This window comes from Carcharodon carcharias, chromosome 34 (genome assembly GCF_017639515.1).
Source record: "Carcharodon carcharias isolate sCarCar2 chromosome 34, sCarCar2.pri, whole genome shotgun sequence".
Taxonomy (NCBI): Eukaryota; Metazoa; Chordata; class Chondrichthyes; order Lamniformes; family Lamnidae; genus Carcharodon; species Carcharodon carcharias.
The window spans coordinates 20,105,765-20,122,896 of record NC_054500.1 but is presented as its reverse complement, the minus strand read 5'-3'; the positions used below and the strand labels follow the sequence as shown (position 1 = coordinate 20,122,896).

The window sequence follows — 17,132 nt, the reverse complement described above, 5'->3', positions numbered from 1 at the left end:
CTGGCGGGCCTGTCTCGTGCACGGTCGATTGGCTCCCGCTCGTTGTCTGCTCAGAAACAAACAAAACAAACCACAGTGCGTAGCTTTTTAAAAAAAAAGTCCCCTTGGCTTGAAGGAGGAAGTGAATATTCAAATTGTGCATCTGCAGCTAGATGAGCTTCTGCTTTTCTTGAGCGGCCGGTCCATTAACCCCACATCGGGCCTGCTGCCACTTCCTCAGGAGGAGGGCTGGGATTGCCATGGTTACGGGCACTGGGGTCCACCAGTGACCGGGTTTGGTGGGCAGGGCTGGAGGGGCTGGAATGAAGGAAGAGAGGGAGGGAAACAGGCGTTAGAATCATCGCTATGAAAAGTGTAAGAGCAAGACTTTGTGCCCTCATGGTGTTCCTTTCCCTCCTTTCTCTGAAGGCCCCAGACTCCGAGCCTCTGCAGGGCCCAGCAGCAGCTCACCAGGAGAATGCCCAGCGCCGGTTATCTTGTGGCTGCCTCTCACCTGCGCCACAAACCTGTACAAACCGGTATTTGGCAGCCACGCCTTTAACCTTAGGGTTCCTGGAGCAGAGCCAGGACAGTCAGACAGATAATCTAAACATGTTTATGAGAGGAAGCTGTTGGCTAAGGGAGGGCATTGTGCTGGTGACTGCCACGCCAGCACAGGGCAGGACTATACGTGCCTATCTTGCCTTTCCAAGCTGCAGAGACACCTCCCACATGCTGTTCCTCATCGTGTTAAAATCAACATTTGTTCCACTGTCTCTGTCTCTTTCACAAGGCCTCTGGGATCCCTCACCCTCCCTTCAGTTTACGACTAGTAGACTTGGGAACAGTGCCAACCTCTGAGTCACAAGGTCATGGGTTCAGACCCCAACTCCAAAGACTTATCAGCCTGATACTCTTTCAGTGCCAGCATTGAGGGAGTGTGCCATCTTTTGGTGAGTCATTAAACTCTGCCCTCTCAGGTGGATGTAAAAGATCCCTATCTAAAGAAGAGCTGGAGGGGTCTCCCCCGTGCCCTCGGCCAACATTTGCCCCTCAAGCAACGCCTAAAAAAAAAGTGACGGATTATCTGGTCATTATTGCTTCGTTGTCGTGGGAGCTTGCTGTGCACAGTTGTCCGCTGTGTTTCCGACATGGCAACTGCACTTCAGAAAAACACCTCATCAACTATGAGGCACTTTGGGGAATCCTGAGGTTGTAAAAGAGGCGATAGAAATGCAAGTCTTCCATTTTTTTCAACCCAAGTTTCACGCCATTTTACCACTTTCCGTTTCCCTCGTTGGTTCCGGCGCTAATCTTTGACCCGGGTTTCTCAATTAATCGAAAAGGGCAAAGGCCGGGAACCTGTGGCCTGCAGTGGTCTGAATTGACCTGCCACTTCCCCCTCTAGTACGTGAGGTACTGGGTGAGATCGCTGGGTTCCCATCCTAGTGATCTGAGGCTCCGTCACAGTTTTTAGGGACATTTTTAAGGTTTGGTAGATCCCTCCACAAGCGCCTTTGCCCCCTCTACCTCTCTCTCTTCCTTCAAGACTTGCCTTAAAGTCCACCAAACCTTTGATCACCTCTCCTCCTTTGGCCTGGCATCCACTTTTGGTTCACTTATGCTCCTGTGAAACCAAGTTAGAGGCGCCTTAAGTTGTTGTTGAAGCATTGAGTTCCTCGGGTTGGTTTCCACTTGCGTCATGAGGGGGCAAGGGAAGACGTATAATTCTACAGTAACTGCCAGACTAGTTGACCGGTGATAGGGGCGTGTGGTGTTGAGGGCCAGCTGGGTGACGCCTTAAAGGTAACCCATCGTCAATGACAAAAGCAATGTTAATAATATCATGGACTGAATGGGCCGAATGGCCTCTTGTGCTGTATTGGCTCTATGAATAAGGGTTAGGGCACTGATGTATTGGCTATGGACACTTCTGCTGAAACTGACTCTAAATGCTCCATCTTTGTGTAACATTGAGTCAGGTTTGTGGAGTCAGGCATGAGCACAATGGGCTGAGTGGCCTCAATCACACAGTGCAGAAGAGGCCCTTCGGCCCATCGAGTCTGCACCGACACGTGAGAAACACCTGACCTACCTACCTAATCCCATTTACCAGCACTTGGCCCATAGCCTTGAATGTTATGACGGTGCCAAGTGCTCATCCAGGTACTTTTTAAAGGATGTGAGGCAACCCGCCTCCACCACCCTCCCAGGCAGCGCATTCCAGACCCTCACCACCCTCTGGGTAAAAAAGGTTCTCCTCACATCCCCCCTAAACCTCCTGCCCCTCACCTTGAACTTATGCCCCCTTGTGACTGACCCTTCAACTAAGATGAATAGCTGCTCCCTATCCACCCTGACCATGCCCCTCATAATCTTGTACACCTCGATCAGGTCGCCCCTCAGTCTTCTCTGCTCCAACGAAAACAACCTTCTGTCCTATAACCATTCCATGATTCTATAAGTCCTACTCCAAGACTTGAGCATAGAAGTCTCGGCTAACAGTCTGAGTGCAGCACTGAGGATGTGCTGCATTGACAGAGCTGCTGTCTTTCAGATGAGACATTCAACCGAGGCCTCGCCTGCCCTTTCATGTAGACGTAAAAGACCCCAGGGCCCTATTTTGTAGAAGAGTAGGGGAGATTCTCCACAGTATCCTGGTCAATATTTAACCCTCAATTAACATCTCACAAAAAAAAACAGATTGTCCGGTTACTTTCAAGTTGCTGGTTGTGGGATCTTGCTGTGCACCGGGTTTCTTACATTACAACAGTGAGAACAGTTCAAGAAGGAGTTCGTTGACTGCAAAATGCTTTGGGACGTCCAGTGGTTGGGAAAGGTACTATATAAATGCAAGTCTTTTCTTCCAATTAAAAAACACACAAGTTCCACCCAAGCCATGCAGATTAACAGCACCCCATATGGCAGAGCCTCACAGACTATCACAATACTATCTACAGCCCGCACATCTGTGCTGACCTCATCTAGTCCCGCGGATGATAACAGGTCAAGTAGGGTTGGTAACGTTTTCCTCCAAAGTGATTGAGTTTGGACACCCTGTGATGGCTCCCTTGGCCAAATGTCCTGCTCAAGAATAGCCATTCTGAGGGAGAGGCACTTGAGTGTGACCAGCTCCTTGGAATGGGAATCCAGCCCATCGGAAAGAGGAAAAAGGTCTTTACTCTGCATTTCACTGCCGTCTTGAGTTACACGCCATGGTGGTTGCCCTTGGTTACCGGCCTAGCTGTAATCTCTCCCGACACAGGCCTGGAGCAACATCACAGCGCAATCTGAAGCACTCAGTCAAGCTTTTGTTAATTTGCATATTAACATATGTCTCCAAATCCCTGAGGTGTTGTCTGTTCATTAATATTCTTCCCTGCTCCGAATCCTGGGACATTTCCCTGTGGAGTCCCCTGTTCATCTCTCAAATTAACATTCGCGGGTGTGGGATGGGGAGTGAGTGGGGGGGGGTGGGGGGGGGGAGTGAATTTGCATTTTTTAATTAGTCTGGATAATTATTTGCTGAATATTCATTCGAGCGACTGCCTCCGGAATCATCTCATCCAGGACTCGGAGAAAATATCCTTACCCTTGGAAGCCCTCAACGCATCACGGGATTAGTAAGATGCACCTGTGTCAGGTCCGGTGAGACTGACTGCAAAAAAAAACAAAAGAAAAATGATTAACCCTCGAACCAGGACAGGGTATTTTTCTTTCTGATGAGCGGGGGTATCGGCTACTAGGAGATTCCACAACCAAGCCTGATGTCTCCACCCCAGCCCCTACCACTTCCCCGTCAAGGTCCACTATTGCAACCGACCCCACAAGGGCCGTCCGGAACGCGGACCCTGGCTGAATATCCCTTTTGTTCCTCCCCACCCTCGGCCTGCTGCTCCCTTCCATCTGCAGCTGATGTTTTGAAAGACAGAATGACTTGCATTCAGATAGCACCCTCCGCAACCTCTGACTGTCCCAGAGCGCTGGTCCGCCCTTTTAAGTACTCCTTTTGAAGTCTCGGTACTGTAATGTAGAAAACGCAGCAGCCAACTTGCGCACAGCAAGACCCCACAAGCAGCACTCAGATAATGATCCCAGGTAATCTGTTCTTTGTGACGGGGACCGAGGCGTAAACATTGGTAAAGGCGCCAGGGAGAGCTCCCCTGCAAGAGGCTGGACACGAGATCCTTTACGCCCACCCGAGCAGGCAGAAGGGGGCCTCGATTTAACATCTCATCTGAGGGAACGGCACCTCCAACAATGTAGCCCTCCCTCGGTGTTGCACTGGGTGTGTCAGCCTGGCTTTTTTGTGCCTGAGCCTCCGGAGTGGGGCTTGAACCCACAACCTTCTGACTCCGAGGCACCAAGCTGCTGCATTTGTACTTCTGAAGCGTAGTGACTGTCGAGCATAAACTCCGGCGTCACAGGATGGTTACAGCAGAAGAAGGAGACCATTCGGCCCATTGTGTCTGTGCCAGCTCTCTCCAAGAGCAACTCAGCAGGCACCATCCCCTTGCCCTCTTCCCCCTAGCCCTGCAAATCCTTTTCCTTCAGAAATTTTTGTTCTCTTCTGATCGCTATCCAGTTTTTGAAAGCAACAGTTGGAACCTGCCTCCACCACACTCCCAGGCAGTGCCTTCCAGATCCTAACCACTCGCTGCATGAAAATGTTTCCCCTCATCTTGCCTTTGCCAGTCACCTTATGTCGATGGGCCGAATGGCGTGTTCGGTGCTGTAACTTCTGCACTGGAAAGTTCATTTGGGTTCAGAGGTCAATGGAGAAGAGGGGTCCTCAACTCCTTCCACCGTAGAGACATGAACTTGGGAGCCAACAGCCAAACAATCATGACAAAAACGTGACGGGCAGAGGTTAGACGCCTCAGCCAGGAAGTGGGTACAGATGTAATATATTAATAGATGTATCAAATACGATACCAAACAGCAAACACCGCTAGCCCGCTGTCACTCGTCAACAACTTGCATTTGTGCAGCTTCTCAAATGTAACAAAACCTCCTGGGACGACTCACAGGCATCAGGTCAAAGTAGATGTGACACAAGAGTCAGAACCGGGGATATTAGAGTGCTTGTGACCAAAGGGCTGGTGAAAAGGTTTTAAGGAGTGTCTTAAAGGGGGAGAGAGAAAGAGAGAGAGAGAGAGAGAGAGGCAGAGAGACCGAGATAGGGAATTCCGGAGCTTAGGGCCCAGTTAGCTGAAGGCACAGCTGCCAAAGGTCACAATCAGAAGCCCGAATTGGAGGAGCACAGAGATCTCTGAGAGAGGGTTGAAGGAGTTTACGGAGATAGAGAGAGAGAGACGGGGGCGGGGGGGGGCGCGGGTGTTGGGACCTTGGTGGAATTTGAAAGCAAGGATAAGAATTTGAACTCTGAGGAATTGCACAACCTGGAGCTGATGTAGGTCAGCGAGTGTGGGGACGATGGGCGAGTTAACCTGACGGTTGCTCCTGAATTGTGTCTGTGGCGCTGTGTGGCGAGGTTTATAATGACCGCTGTCTTTTCTCTCCGCCCCCACCCCCACCCCTGCTACCTCAGATGAGTTGGAGCCGGCTTATTACATCTGCACCTCGTGTGAAGAACCCTTCTCCAGCGCCAGGGTCCTGCTGCGTCATGCCCAGTACCACCACGGCCTCCACATCTACTTGGAACTGGATGACTCGGAAAGGATGGGCGTCTCACCCTCGTCCGGCACTGACCAGCCCCCGGCCGCCGCCGTCCCCTCCGTCCCCTTCGAGGGGCCTCAGTGCCCCGAGGCCCGGTTCCGCGGCCTCTCCCCCACCGGCTCCTTGCTGTTCACCCCTCCCCTCCGCTGCCCGCCGGATTACAGCGACAGCGGCTCCGAGGAGGCCAGCAACCCCGCCCCGCCCCCCACCGCGGAGCCGGCCTTCCCCCGCCGGCCGCCGGGGAAGGAGATGGACTTCTCCCGGCGGCTGCGGAAGCTCGCGGGCGGGATCGGGGCCTCCTCCCGGCCGCCCTCCCCCTCCCCGCCCCCACCCCCCGCCGGCTCCTTTAGGCCCCACGGCCGCAGCAAGGAGTGCGAGTTCTGCGGCAAGAGCTTCAAGTTCCCCAGCAACCTGGTGGTGCACCGGCGGAGCCACACGGGGGAGAAGCCCTACCGCTGCCCCTTCTGCGACCACGCCTGCAGCCAGTCCAGCAAGCTGAAGCGCCACATGAAGACCCACCTCAACCACGCCGGCGTCTTCAACGGCTGGGCCAGCCCCCCGCCCGAGGGGGCCCTCAAGGAGGAGAGCTACCGGCACCGCGCCTGCCCAGCGCTCGGCCAGGAGAACGGCGCCCGCGAGGACGTGGACGGACGCGCCAGGCCCCAGAGCCGGGGCTATTCGGCTGTCGGCGTCAGCGCGCTGCTGGCCGGGCAGGACGACCTCGACTTGAAGGTGAGCCGCGACGGGGTTATTTTACAGGCCAGCATCTCCCCCCCCCCACCCCACCAAATGCTGCAAAAGGAGGCCCTTCAGCCCATCGGTGCCTGTGCCGGCCCCGCAGAACTGTCCTTTTTCGAGCCTTTACCCAATTCCTTCTCGAAAGTTAGCATTGAATCTGCTTCCGCCAACCTTCCAGTTCACAACAATTCGCCGCGTAAAAAAAAAAAAATTCCTCTCATCTCCTCTCTGGGTTTCTTATTTATTCATTCACGGGATGTGGGCGTCGCTGGCTGGGCCCAGCATTTGTTGCCCGTCCCTAATTGCCCCTTGAGAAGGTGGTGGTGAGCTGCCTTCTTGAGCCGCTGCAGTCCATATGGTGTAGGCACACCCACAGTGCTGTTAGGGAGGGAGTCCCAGGATTTTGGCCCAGCGACAGTGAAGGAACGGCTGATATGTTTCCAAGTCTGGGTCGTGAGTGGCTCGGAGGGGAACTTGCAGGTGGTGGTGTTCCCATGTGTCTGCTGCCTTTGTGGTAGAGGTTGTGGGTTTGGAAGGTGCTGTCAGAGGAGTCTTGGCGAGTTCCTGCAGTGCATCTTGTAGATAGTACACACACTGCTGCTACTGTGCGTCAACAGTGGAGGGAGTGAATGTTTAAGGTGGTGGATGGGGTGCCAGTTAAGGAGATTGCTTTGTTCTGAATGGTGTCAATATTCTTGAGTGCTGTGGGAGCTGCATTCATCCAAGCAAGTGGGGAGTATTCCATCACACTCCAGACTTGTGCCTTGTAGATGGTGGACAGGCTTTGGGGAGTCGGGAGGTGAGTTACTCTCCGCAGAATTCCCAGCCTCTGACCTGCTCTTGTAGCCGCATATGGCTGGTCTAGCTGGTTCATTTCCTAAAGAACATTAGTGAACCACATTGGGTTTTCTTTTTACAACAATTGACAATGGTTTCATGGTCACCATTATGTAGACTAGCTTTTAATTCCAGATTTTAAAAAAAGTATTAATTGAATTCAAATTCCAGAGCTGCCGTGGTTTGAACACACGTCCGCAGAATATTAACCTGAGCCTCTGGTTTAATAGTCCAGTGATATTACCACTACACCATCAACTCCCCCCTGGTTTTTTTGCCAATTGTCTTCAATCTGTGTCCATCTGGGTCACTCCTGCCATTGGAAACAGTTTCTCCTTATTTACTCCATCAAAAACCCTTCATGGTTTTGAACTCCTCCATTGAATCTCCTCTTAATCTTCTCTGCTCTAAGGAGAACAATCCCAGCTTCTCCAGTCTCTCCACATTAACTGAAGTCCTTCACCCCTGGTCTAGTAATTCTCCTCTGCACCCTCTCCAACAGTGTGGGGCCCAGAACGGGACACAGTCCTCCACGTGGTGTCTGAGTAGCGTTCTATAAAACTTGTTAGATTTATATTCTGTGTCTCTATTGTGTGATGATTGGACCAAATTAGTTAGTGTTGGAGCCAGCAATGTTCATGGCTGTCAACTGTGGCTCAGTGGGTAGCACTACCAGTGACTTGAGTACAAAATCTAGGCTGATATTCCCATTGTGCTACTGAGAGAATGCTACATTGTCGGAGGTGCCGCCTCCCAGATGAGATGCTAAATTAAGACTCTGTCTGCCTCTAGGGTGAATGTAAATGTCTTCTACTTCGAAGGAGAGAAGGGAAGTTCCCCCCTGGGGTGTTATGGCCAATGTTTATCCCTCAACCAACATCACAAAACAGATATAAAAGCAAAGAACTGCGTACAGTGGAAATCCAAAACAAAAACAGAAACAGAAATACCTGGAAAAACTCAGCAGGTCTGGCAGCATCGCTCCGCCCTGTTCTCATGCCCACATGTCCATCCTTGGCCTGCTGCATTGTTCCAGTGAAGCTCAACGCAAACTGGAGGAACAGCACCTCATCTTCCGACCAGGCACTTTACAGCCTTCCGGACTGAATATTGAGTTCAACAATTTTAGATCATGAACTCCCTCCTCCATCCCCACCCCCTTTCTGTTTCTTCCCCCTCTTTGTTTTTTCCAATAATTTATATAGATTTTTCTTTTCCCACCTATTTCCATTATTTTTAAATGTATTTCCACCCATTGTTTTATCTCTACCTTTTAGCCTTTTTAGATTCCTTCACACCACCCCCACCCCCACCCCCACTAGGGCTATCTGGACCTTGCTTGTCCTACTTTCTACCCTTAATTAGCACATTCCTTTAGATAATATCACCACCTTCAACACCTCTTTGTCCTTTTGTCTGTGACATCTTTTGGTTGTCGCCACCCATTACCGGCTCCTTGTCCCAACAACAACTCCCCCCCTTAAACCAGCTTATATTTCACCCCTTTCCTATTTTTACTTAGTTCTGTTGAAGGGTCATGAGGACTCGAAACGTTAACTGTGCTCTTCTCCGCCGATGCTGCCAGACCTGCTGAGTTTTTCCAGGTATTTCTGTTTCACAAAACAGATTACTTGGTCGTTGCCACTGTTTGTGGGAGCTTGCTGTGCACAAATTGGCTGCTGCATTTCCTACATTACAACAGCGACCACGCTTCAGGATTTGCTGTAGAGTGCTTTGGGGATGCCCTGCGATTATGCAGGGTGACCTGAAATGCGCTGCCTGAGAGAGTGGTGGTGGAGGAGGATTCAATCATGAATTTCAAAAGCACACCGAATAATTTATCTGAAGGTTAAAAAAAACTCGCGGGGCGGGAGGAGAGCAGGAGTAGCTGAGTTGCTGTTGCGAAGAGCTGGCATGGGCACAGTGGGCTGAATGGCCTCTTCCTGTGCTGTAACTATTCCTATCTGGATGAAAAAAAAATCAGTCAGAGACCCCCACCTCCGTTCCTGATCGCTGTCCAGTGACTACATGTGTCTGACCTGGAGTGAAGACAGGCTCGAGCTACTGACTCCTCCTATCTCGGGTCATGTGTAAAGTTGATGATACTGAACCTGCAACCCAAAGGTCGTGAGTTCAAACCCTAAATCGGGGCCAGGTCGCGCAGGCAAATTCACTAAATCTGGCCGCTCGAGGGCCGGAATCAGGAGAAGCTGACCGCACAAGTTGCCGGAAAAAAATCCCAACTGACTCACGAGCGTCCCTGAGCGATGGGAACCTGCCACCGACCAGGCCCCTTGTCTGGTCCACTTGTTATTCAAATCCACAGCACCCGGTTCGCAACTCTGGGTTGGGTGCATTCGGGGAGCTGTTGTCACATGATCAACCGCCCTCACGCCATTGGTCCAACACTTCCATCGTTGCCGCGTCCCCTTCTCCCTACGGCCAATCGGAATGCGAATGGGCTGTTCGTTACCTGATTGGATGGCTGCTCGCTGCCAATCAAACACCCCCCCCTCTATCTCCCTCCACATTTGATGCTTAGTGCTTTAATTTTAATTTAATTTCTGGCCTATCCTATTAATAAGGAAAATTTGAGGGGAAAAAACAAAGCAGTTTTTTAAATGCTCCTCCGAATTTTCTTCCAGAGCTTGGCTCGTTGCCAGATCCTGGTGATTAATCATCAACTCCTGGAGACTCCAGGTCAATCCTGGAGAGTTGGCAACCCTCTGTGGGTTCCTAACGCCCTCCCAAGTGGCCTGGAAAGTCAGTGGAGAGAATAATCAGGGCAGATAGGGATGTGGGATAAGAGATGGAGCTTTGCCTATGCTGCCAAGAGTACACATAAAAAAAACATATACTTGAGGGATGGTCACTGGAGATGGTCCATGGAACCCATGCACCCAGGAACTGTCAGACAGCACAGCAGCAGTTGCAAGATCGCAAGAAATAGGAGCAGAAGCAGGCCATTCGGCCCATCGAATTTGCTCTGCCATGCAATAAGATCATGGCTGACCTGATTGTGGCCTCAACTCCACTTTCGTCACTGCACCCTGCCCCCCGCCACCACCATAACACTTCACTCCCTTGTCGATCAAAAATCTGTCTAGCTCAGCCTTGAATATATTCAATAACCACCCCCCCCTATCTACCCTATCAAGCCCCCTCAGAATCCACGAGTGATCTTATATGTTTCAATAAGATCACATCTCATTCAATGTGTATATTTGTGAATAGCGTAGGTGCATTTAATATCTCAATAAGCACATGAGAGAGAAAGATATTTCTTCACTCAGAGGGTTGTGACTCTTTGGAATTCTCTAACCCAGAGGGTTGTGGATGCTCTGTGGTTGAGTTTGTTCAAGACTTTGAGATACTCAGGGAATTAGGGGATTTGGGAGTAGTGCGGTAGGTGGACCTGAGGTTGATGGTCAGTTGACTGGCAGAGCAGGTTTGAAGGGCTGAATGGCCTACTTCAGCTCCTATCTCACATGAAGTGTGTTGATGTCCAAAAGGACATGGGTGTCCTTGTTCATAAGACACTGAAAGCCAACTTGCAGGTGCAACAGGCAATAAGGGAGGCAAATGGTATGTTAGCCTTTTTTGAAAGGGGATTTGAGTACAGGAGTAAGGAAGTCTTGATGCATTTATATAGAGCCTTGGTGAGACCACACCTGGAGTATTGTCCTGGATGGTGTCAAGCATCTCCTACAACACTCAAGAAGCTCGACACTATCCAGGACAAAGCAGCCCACTTGGCACCCATCCACAAACATTCACTCCCTCCACCACCGGCTCACAGTAGCAGCAGCGTGTGTACCATCTACAAGATGCACTGCAGGAATTCGCCAAGGCTCCTTAGGCAGCACCTTCCAAATCCATGACCACTACCATCTAGAAGGACAAGGACAGCAGACACATGGGAACACCATCACCTGGAAGTTCCCCTCCAAGCTACTCACCATCCTGATTTGGAAATATATCGCCATTCCTTCACTGACACTGGGACAAAATCCTGGAACTAACAGCACTGTGGGTGTACCTACACCACATGGACTGCGGTGGTTCAAGAAGGCAGCTCACCACCACCTTCTCAAGGGGCAATTAGGGATGGGCAATAAACGAAGCTCACATGAATTTTTTTTTAATTGTGTACAGTTTTGGTCTCCTTACCTAAGGATGGATGTACTGACCATAGAGGGAGTGCAACAAAGGTTCACCAGGCTGGTCCCTACGATGGTGGGATTGTTCTATGTGGAGAGATTGAGGAGACTGGGCCTGTATTCTCCAGAGTTTAGAAGAATGAGAGGTGATCTCAACTCTTACAGGGCTTGACAGGGTAGATGCAGGAAGGATGTTTCCCCTGGTTGGGTGGGTCTAGAACCAGGGGACACAGTCTTAGAATAAACGGCAGGCCATTTAGGACTGAGATGAGGAGGAATTTCTTCACAGAGGGTTATGAACCTTTGGAATTCTCTACCCCACAGGGCTGTGGAGATTCAGTCGCTGAGTGTGTTCAAAGCAGAGGTCGATAGGTTTCTAGATACCTGTGACATCAAAGGACGAGGGGATAGTGTGGGAAGATGGTGTTGAGGGAGAAGATGAGCCATGATCTAGTCAAATGGTGGAACAGGCTTGAGGGAGCTCATGGCCTATTCCTGCTCCTATGTTCCTATGAATAGGATACGTAGATCAGGGGAGATGGAGTGGAGTGGGAAGTGGCTCGTGTGGAGCATTTGGACCAGTTGGGTTGACAGTCTTATGACTTGTGTTGTAGATACAGTGTAAGATGAGAGATCCCTGGTCCCTGTGTGACAGCGATTAGAACCGTCTCAACTTCAAGGTAACTGTGGGAGGAGGGACATAGACATGAATGTAGACCGGATGGGCTGGAAGAGCCTGTCTGCTGAGCTGTCGAATTCGCCATAAATCTAATGTAAATTTTATATCCCAACAGATTAAAGTCCTAAAGGAGGAGCCAGAGTTGGGTGAGGACCTGCAGCCCGGGGACCTCAAGGGGCAGTCGGACTGTGAGGGGAATGAGGCCCTGTCCGAATCGGAACGCTTCAACACGGAAGGGGATGTCGACTTTGCCGACGGTGAAACCGAGCCTGCCAGGGCCTCCCCACCGCCGCCGGGCCTCGCCAACGGCTTTGGCTTCCACTCCAAGCGGCTCCTCGGGCCTCCGGCTGGCCCCAGCTTCCTGCGGGTGCCCCTCAAGCCGGTCAAGGCCGAGAAGGACCTCCTGTCGGAGGAGGCCAGCCGGAACTTCTACTCCCGGTGGCTGGCCGACTGCGCGGCCTCCCGGAAGCCGCCGGGGGGGCGCCCCCCCTCCTCCTCCGCCGCCGCCCGGGCCTCCCCGTCCTCCGAGAACTCGGGCGAGAACGCCGGCTCCTGCTCCTCCAGCCCCCCCCGGGATGCCTCGGCGGACAGCGGCACGGCCAGCGGGCACAGCACGCCGAAGCGGGTGGGCCTCGGGCGGGGGGGGGGAGGAGGAGACGGCCGGCGCCGCAACACCTGCGAGTTCTGCGGCAAGACGTTCCGCAACGCCAGCAACCTGACGGTGCACCGGCGCAGCCACACCGGCGAGAGGCCGTACCGCTGCGAGCTCTGCAGCTACGCCTGCACCCAGAGCAGCAAGCTGACTCGCCACATGAAGACGCACATGCAGCCGGGCAAGGAGGTCTTCCGCTGCAACACCTGCAACATCCCCTTCAGCATCTACAGCACCCTGGAGAAGCACATGAAGAAACGCCACAGCGAGCACCTCCAGGAGCCCCAGCTATCCAACTAAGGGGGCCGTCACCCACCAGGTTTATTGGGCGGCTTTGGGGTGTGTACAAGGCCTGAACGGACCCTCCCCCCCCTCCCCCCCACCCCCCAATAGGGAAAAGTGGGAGGGTGGGGGGGGCATTAGGTGGAGGGTGTAGTAAGGAAAATTTCTCTGGTCATTCTGCGCAGAAGTACAATCCCTGGGCCAAATGGCCTGTTCCTACATTGCTAAAATCTGATATGGTTCCCGTACAGAGGAATTTTCCTCCCATTCTCTCTCCCAGTGTTTTTGGTGTTTGAAGTTTTAGTAGGCATTCCAATCTTGACCATAGCAACAGGGGTGGGGTGGGGTGGGCAAGCCCCTTGGCAACCAAGACCCAAGTGATACCTCGAGACTCTTTGTCGGTCAGTTCTTGGTTCGCATGTGTTTCCTGAGGCTGGATTATGTTATCTCTGGTGAATGGACGGGCGAAGCAGGGGTAAGGTGATGAGCGAGCGGTGGGTAGTGTTGGGGAGGAGGAAGGGGTATGGATAAAGGAGAGGAGGTGAAGGTCTGGGGGGGGGGGTGAGCAATGTGTCCAACGCGTCGGCGCAGCCAATGGGAACGCCGGGAGGGAGAGTCTTCAGCCAGAGGAGCTGAACTCGAACGTCCTGTGAGAGCATTTTTCTTTAGTGTCACTTTTCCTTGTTGGCAATGAGGAGCGAGGCATCGGCTCACCACTCCAAGGAAGTGCCTTAAAAGCTAGACATGCCCGCGTGCAAACTCCACGGGTGGTCTCCACACTGGACAAGAGACAATGGCAGAGAGTGACCCACGCATGTGCCAGCGCAGTGCCGTGGCAAGTGCCCAGGGCAATGGCTGAGTTCCCTCCTCACCTTCTGCTGGCTTGTATGGTTACCAACCTTGGTCGGACACATCCCTGGAACCTTCCACCTCCAATTGCTCCCCCTCCCGCACCCTCATTGGCTTCCTGACACTCACTCCTCCCCTTCCCCACCCCCACTAATGACAGGCCTTTCCAAGTTTGGAATTGGTTCTGATGCACTCCAAGGCGGAATAGCCAAGGCTCATTGTCAAGACTCACACGTGAAGAAAGGCCCGTTGGATAGGACAGTGAAAAGGGGGATGGATATCTCAGTCCCAGTGATCACGGAGCTTGTTGCCCCTTCTTTCAAAGTGACTTTCATGTTAGCGGGTCCCCCTTATGGGTCAGAAGCGAAGCCCCCTCTCCCCTTAGGCCCCAGGTAACAGACTGAGGCTGCCGCAGAGGGTATCTGCCTCGGCCTAGCTCTCATCCTGTGCTGCCCCTCGTGACCCATCCCCAGGGTCTCGAACTCCTGTCAGCTCCTTTAGGAGGGAGACCCGGGTTGGTGGGAGGGAACGCCCACCTGCGAATGGGCAGTGCAGTTGGAGGTGCCCACCATTTTCTCACTGCACTGGGTTAACTTTGTGGGGACCTGGCCCCCTTATGCCATTAGAGCCACAGGGAAGAAACCAACTGGGGTGGCAAGGGTGGGAGGAGGGGGTCAGAGTTGAGAGTCACCAACTGAGGCACCTCATTTGTGGATAGGGTCACTGGCTCTTCCCTTGTGACTGGTATTTTATGCTGCCCTTTTCACAATCTAACCAACAGGAGGAGGCCATTCAGCCCCTCAAGCCTGCTCTGCCATTCATTTAAATCATGCTGCACCTGTATCTACATTACAGCCCTTTCATTGGTTGTGGGACATCCAGAGGTTGTGAAAGGCGCTATATAAATGGAAGACTTTTACCTTGACTCCATTTGTCTGCCTTTGCTCCGTATCCCTTGAGATTCATACCCAACAAAAATCCATCCATTTCAGCCTTGGAAGTTCCCATTGACCCCTGGCCACCCCACCCCCCCCGCCCAACCCCCAGCCACACACACACACACAAACACCAGCATTTTGAGGGAACAAGTTCCAAATTTCCAGCACCCTTTGGTTGGAAAGACGTTTTCTGATTTTACCCCAGAACAGCCTGAATGTTGTGGAGACTGCGCCGCCTCCTGTGGTGGATCTCCCCTCCCTGGAGATGGCAGAGATGATGCCGAGGTGATCTCTGTAATTCCGTTCAAGAATCCAGCACACGAGGTCCAATCACCTTTGACACAGCCTGCAGCAATTTAACTTTGGTTACTCTATCTACCCTGTTCATGACAACAATTTGCATTGGCGTAGCCCCCCCCCTCCCAATGTCCCAAAGCGCTTTACAGGAGTGTTATCAACCAATCTAATGCTGGGCCACTTGAGGAGACCATAAGACATAGGAGCAGAACTTCGGCCATTCGGCCCATCGAATCTGCTCCGCCATTCAATCATGGCTGATGTTTCTCAACCCCATTCTCTAACCTTTGATCCCCTTACCAATCAAGAACCTATCTATCTCGGTCTTAAATACACTCAATGACCTGGCCTCCGCAGCACTTCTGTGGCAATGAATTCCATAGATTCACCACTCTCTGGCTAAAGAAGTTTCTCCTCATCTCTGTTCTAAAAGGTCTTCCCTTTACTCTGAGGCTGTGCCCTCGGGTCCTAGTCTCTCCTACTAATGGAAACATCTTCCCCACGTCCACTCTATCCAGGCCTTTCAGTATTCTGTAAGTTTCAATCAGATCCCCCCTCATCCTTCTAAACTCCATCGATTATGGACCCAGAGTCCTCAAAAGTTCCTCATATGTTAAGCCTTTCATTCCTGGGATCGTTCTCGTGAACCTCCTCTGGACCCACTCCAGGGCCAGCACATCCTTCCTGAGATACAGGGCCCAAAATTGCTCACAATATTCTAAATGTGGTCTGACCAGAGCCTTATAAAGCCTCAGCAGCACATCCCTGCTTTTATATTCTAGTCCTCTCGAAATAAATGCCAACATTGCATTTGCCTTCCTAACTACCGACTCAACGCAGGAGATATTGGGACAGGGGACCAAAGGCTTGGCCCAAGAGGTGGGTTTTAAGGAGCGTCTTAAAGGAGGAGAGAGAGGCGGAGAGGTTTAGGGAGGGAATTCCAGAGCTCAGAGCCCAGTCAACCAAAATGTTGATCCATCCAAAGCAGCAGCCACAGTAACATTGCCTGGCACACAGCTTTGGTATATCCACGCCATGCTGTGCCAGCTCGCACCATGACCAGAACAGCCCATATTCCTGTCGCTCCTTTAACCGAACGAGACTTTCCCAAGTCCCTTCACCTCCTGCTCCCTGCCCTTTCTATGGCTCTCGGGAGAGGGGTGCGGGGGGGTGGGGGGGGGGGGGGCCGGGGTCCTGTGCTGACGGTGGGGGAGAGAACCGGCTGCTGCCTATTTCCCCTCCTCACCCCTATTACTGCCCGCTCCCATGCCAGGAGGGGGAGGAGTTGTGCATCCCGAGGGAATTCTGCCCGAACCCTCACCAGTTCACTCCCAACAGAGAGCTGGGGGTGAGTCACACACACAAAGCCCAGTACTCGGGGCGGGGGGGGTGCAGAAGTGGGGGCAGACAGATTGAATGCTAAAGACTATCTACTGCTACTGCGCCAATGACCAGAAGATACCAGCCTTGAGGCAGCAGTGTGGGGTTGGGGTAGTTTAGGAGTTTTTGGTGGGAGTTAGGAAAGGAGGGTAGGAGAGAGTGGGAGGGGCAGTAAAGTCAGCCAGAAGTCCCACTCCCGCTCACTCCCCAAAGGCACCCAGTGAAAAGTGCGTACGTGGACCTCCCTGAGAGATAGGGCCCAGCTGTGACGCCATCCTTGGTCAAATAGCTTGCTGGCCTTGCCTGGATTCGCACCTGGGGACTGGGCAGTCGCATTCAACCTCTGCAGGGAGGCAACCATGCATCGCAGTGGAACAGCAAGGCCTGGGTCCTCGAGGGCATCGTGTGCGCCGTTATGAACTGCGTAGTGGCCATCAACCCGGACTGACCTGGCGGCTTTGATCTGCGGAGGTGGCCATGATGATACAGGGGTTGACGGATGAGGTATATATCGTTGGGGTTGGGGTTGGGGTTGGAGAGGTTGGGGGCAGGGGCGCTGGGAATAAGGCACACGTGCCTGTGTGTCAGTGAGTGCGATGGCTCAGGAGCCTGAAAACATTTCACCTCCTCCGTGGAGCTGGATGAGACTCCTTTGTATTTTT

The 17,132-nt window shown here is 52.5% G+C and overlaps 1 protein-coding gene across 1 annotated transcript in view; it reads left to right on the top strand.

Moving 5' to 3' along the window:
* The window catches only part of znf296 (zinc finger protein 296), a 30,459-nt gene extending 15,062 nt beyond the window's left edge, over nucleotides 1-15,397 (top strand). Inside the window, exons 3-4 of the mRNA XM_041179222.1 lie at nucleotides 5,531-6,390; nucleotides 12,188-15,397. Coding sequence (XP_041035156.1) covers nucleotides 5,531-6,390; nucleotides 12,188-13,024 — 1,697 coding nt within the window. The 3' untranslated portion in view covers nucleotides 13,025-15,397. The remainder of the gene's footprint in view (nucleotides 1-5,530; nucleotides 6,391-12,187) is intronic.
* Nucleotides 15,398-17,132: the final 1,735 nt, after the last annotated feature.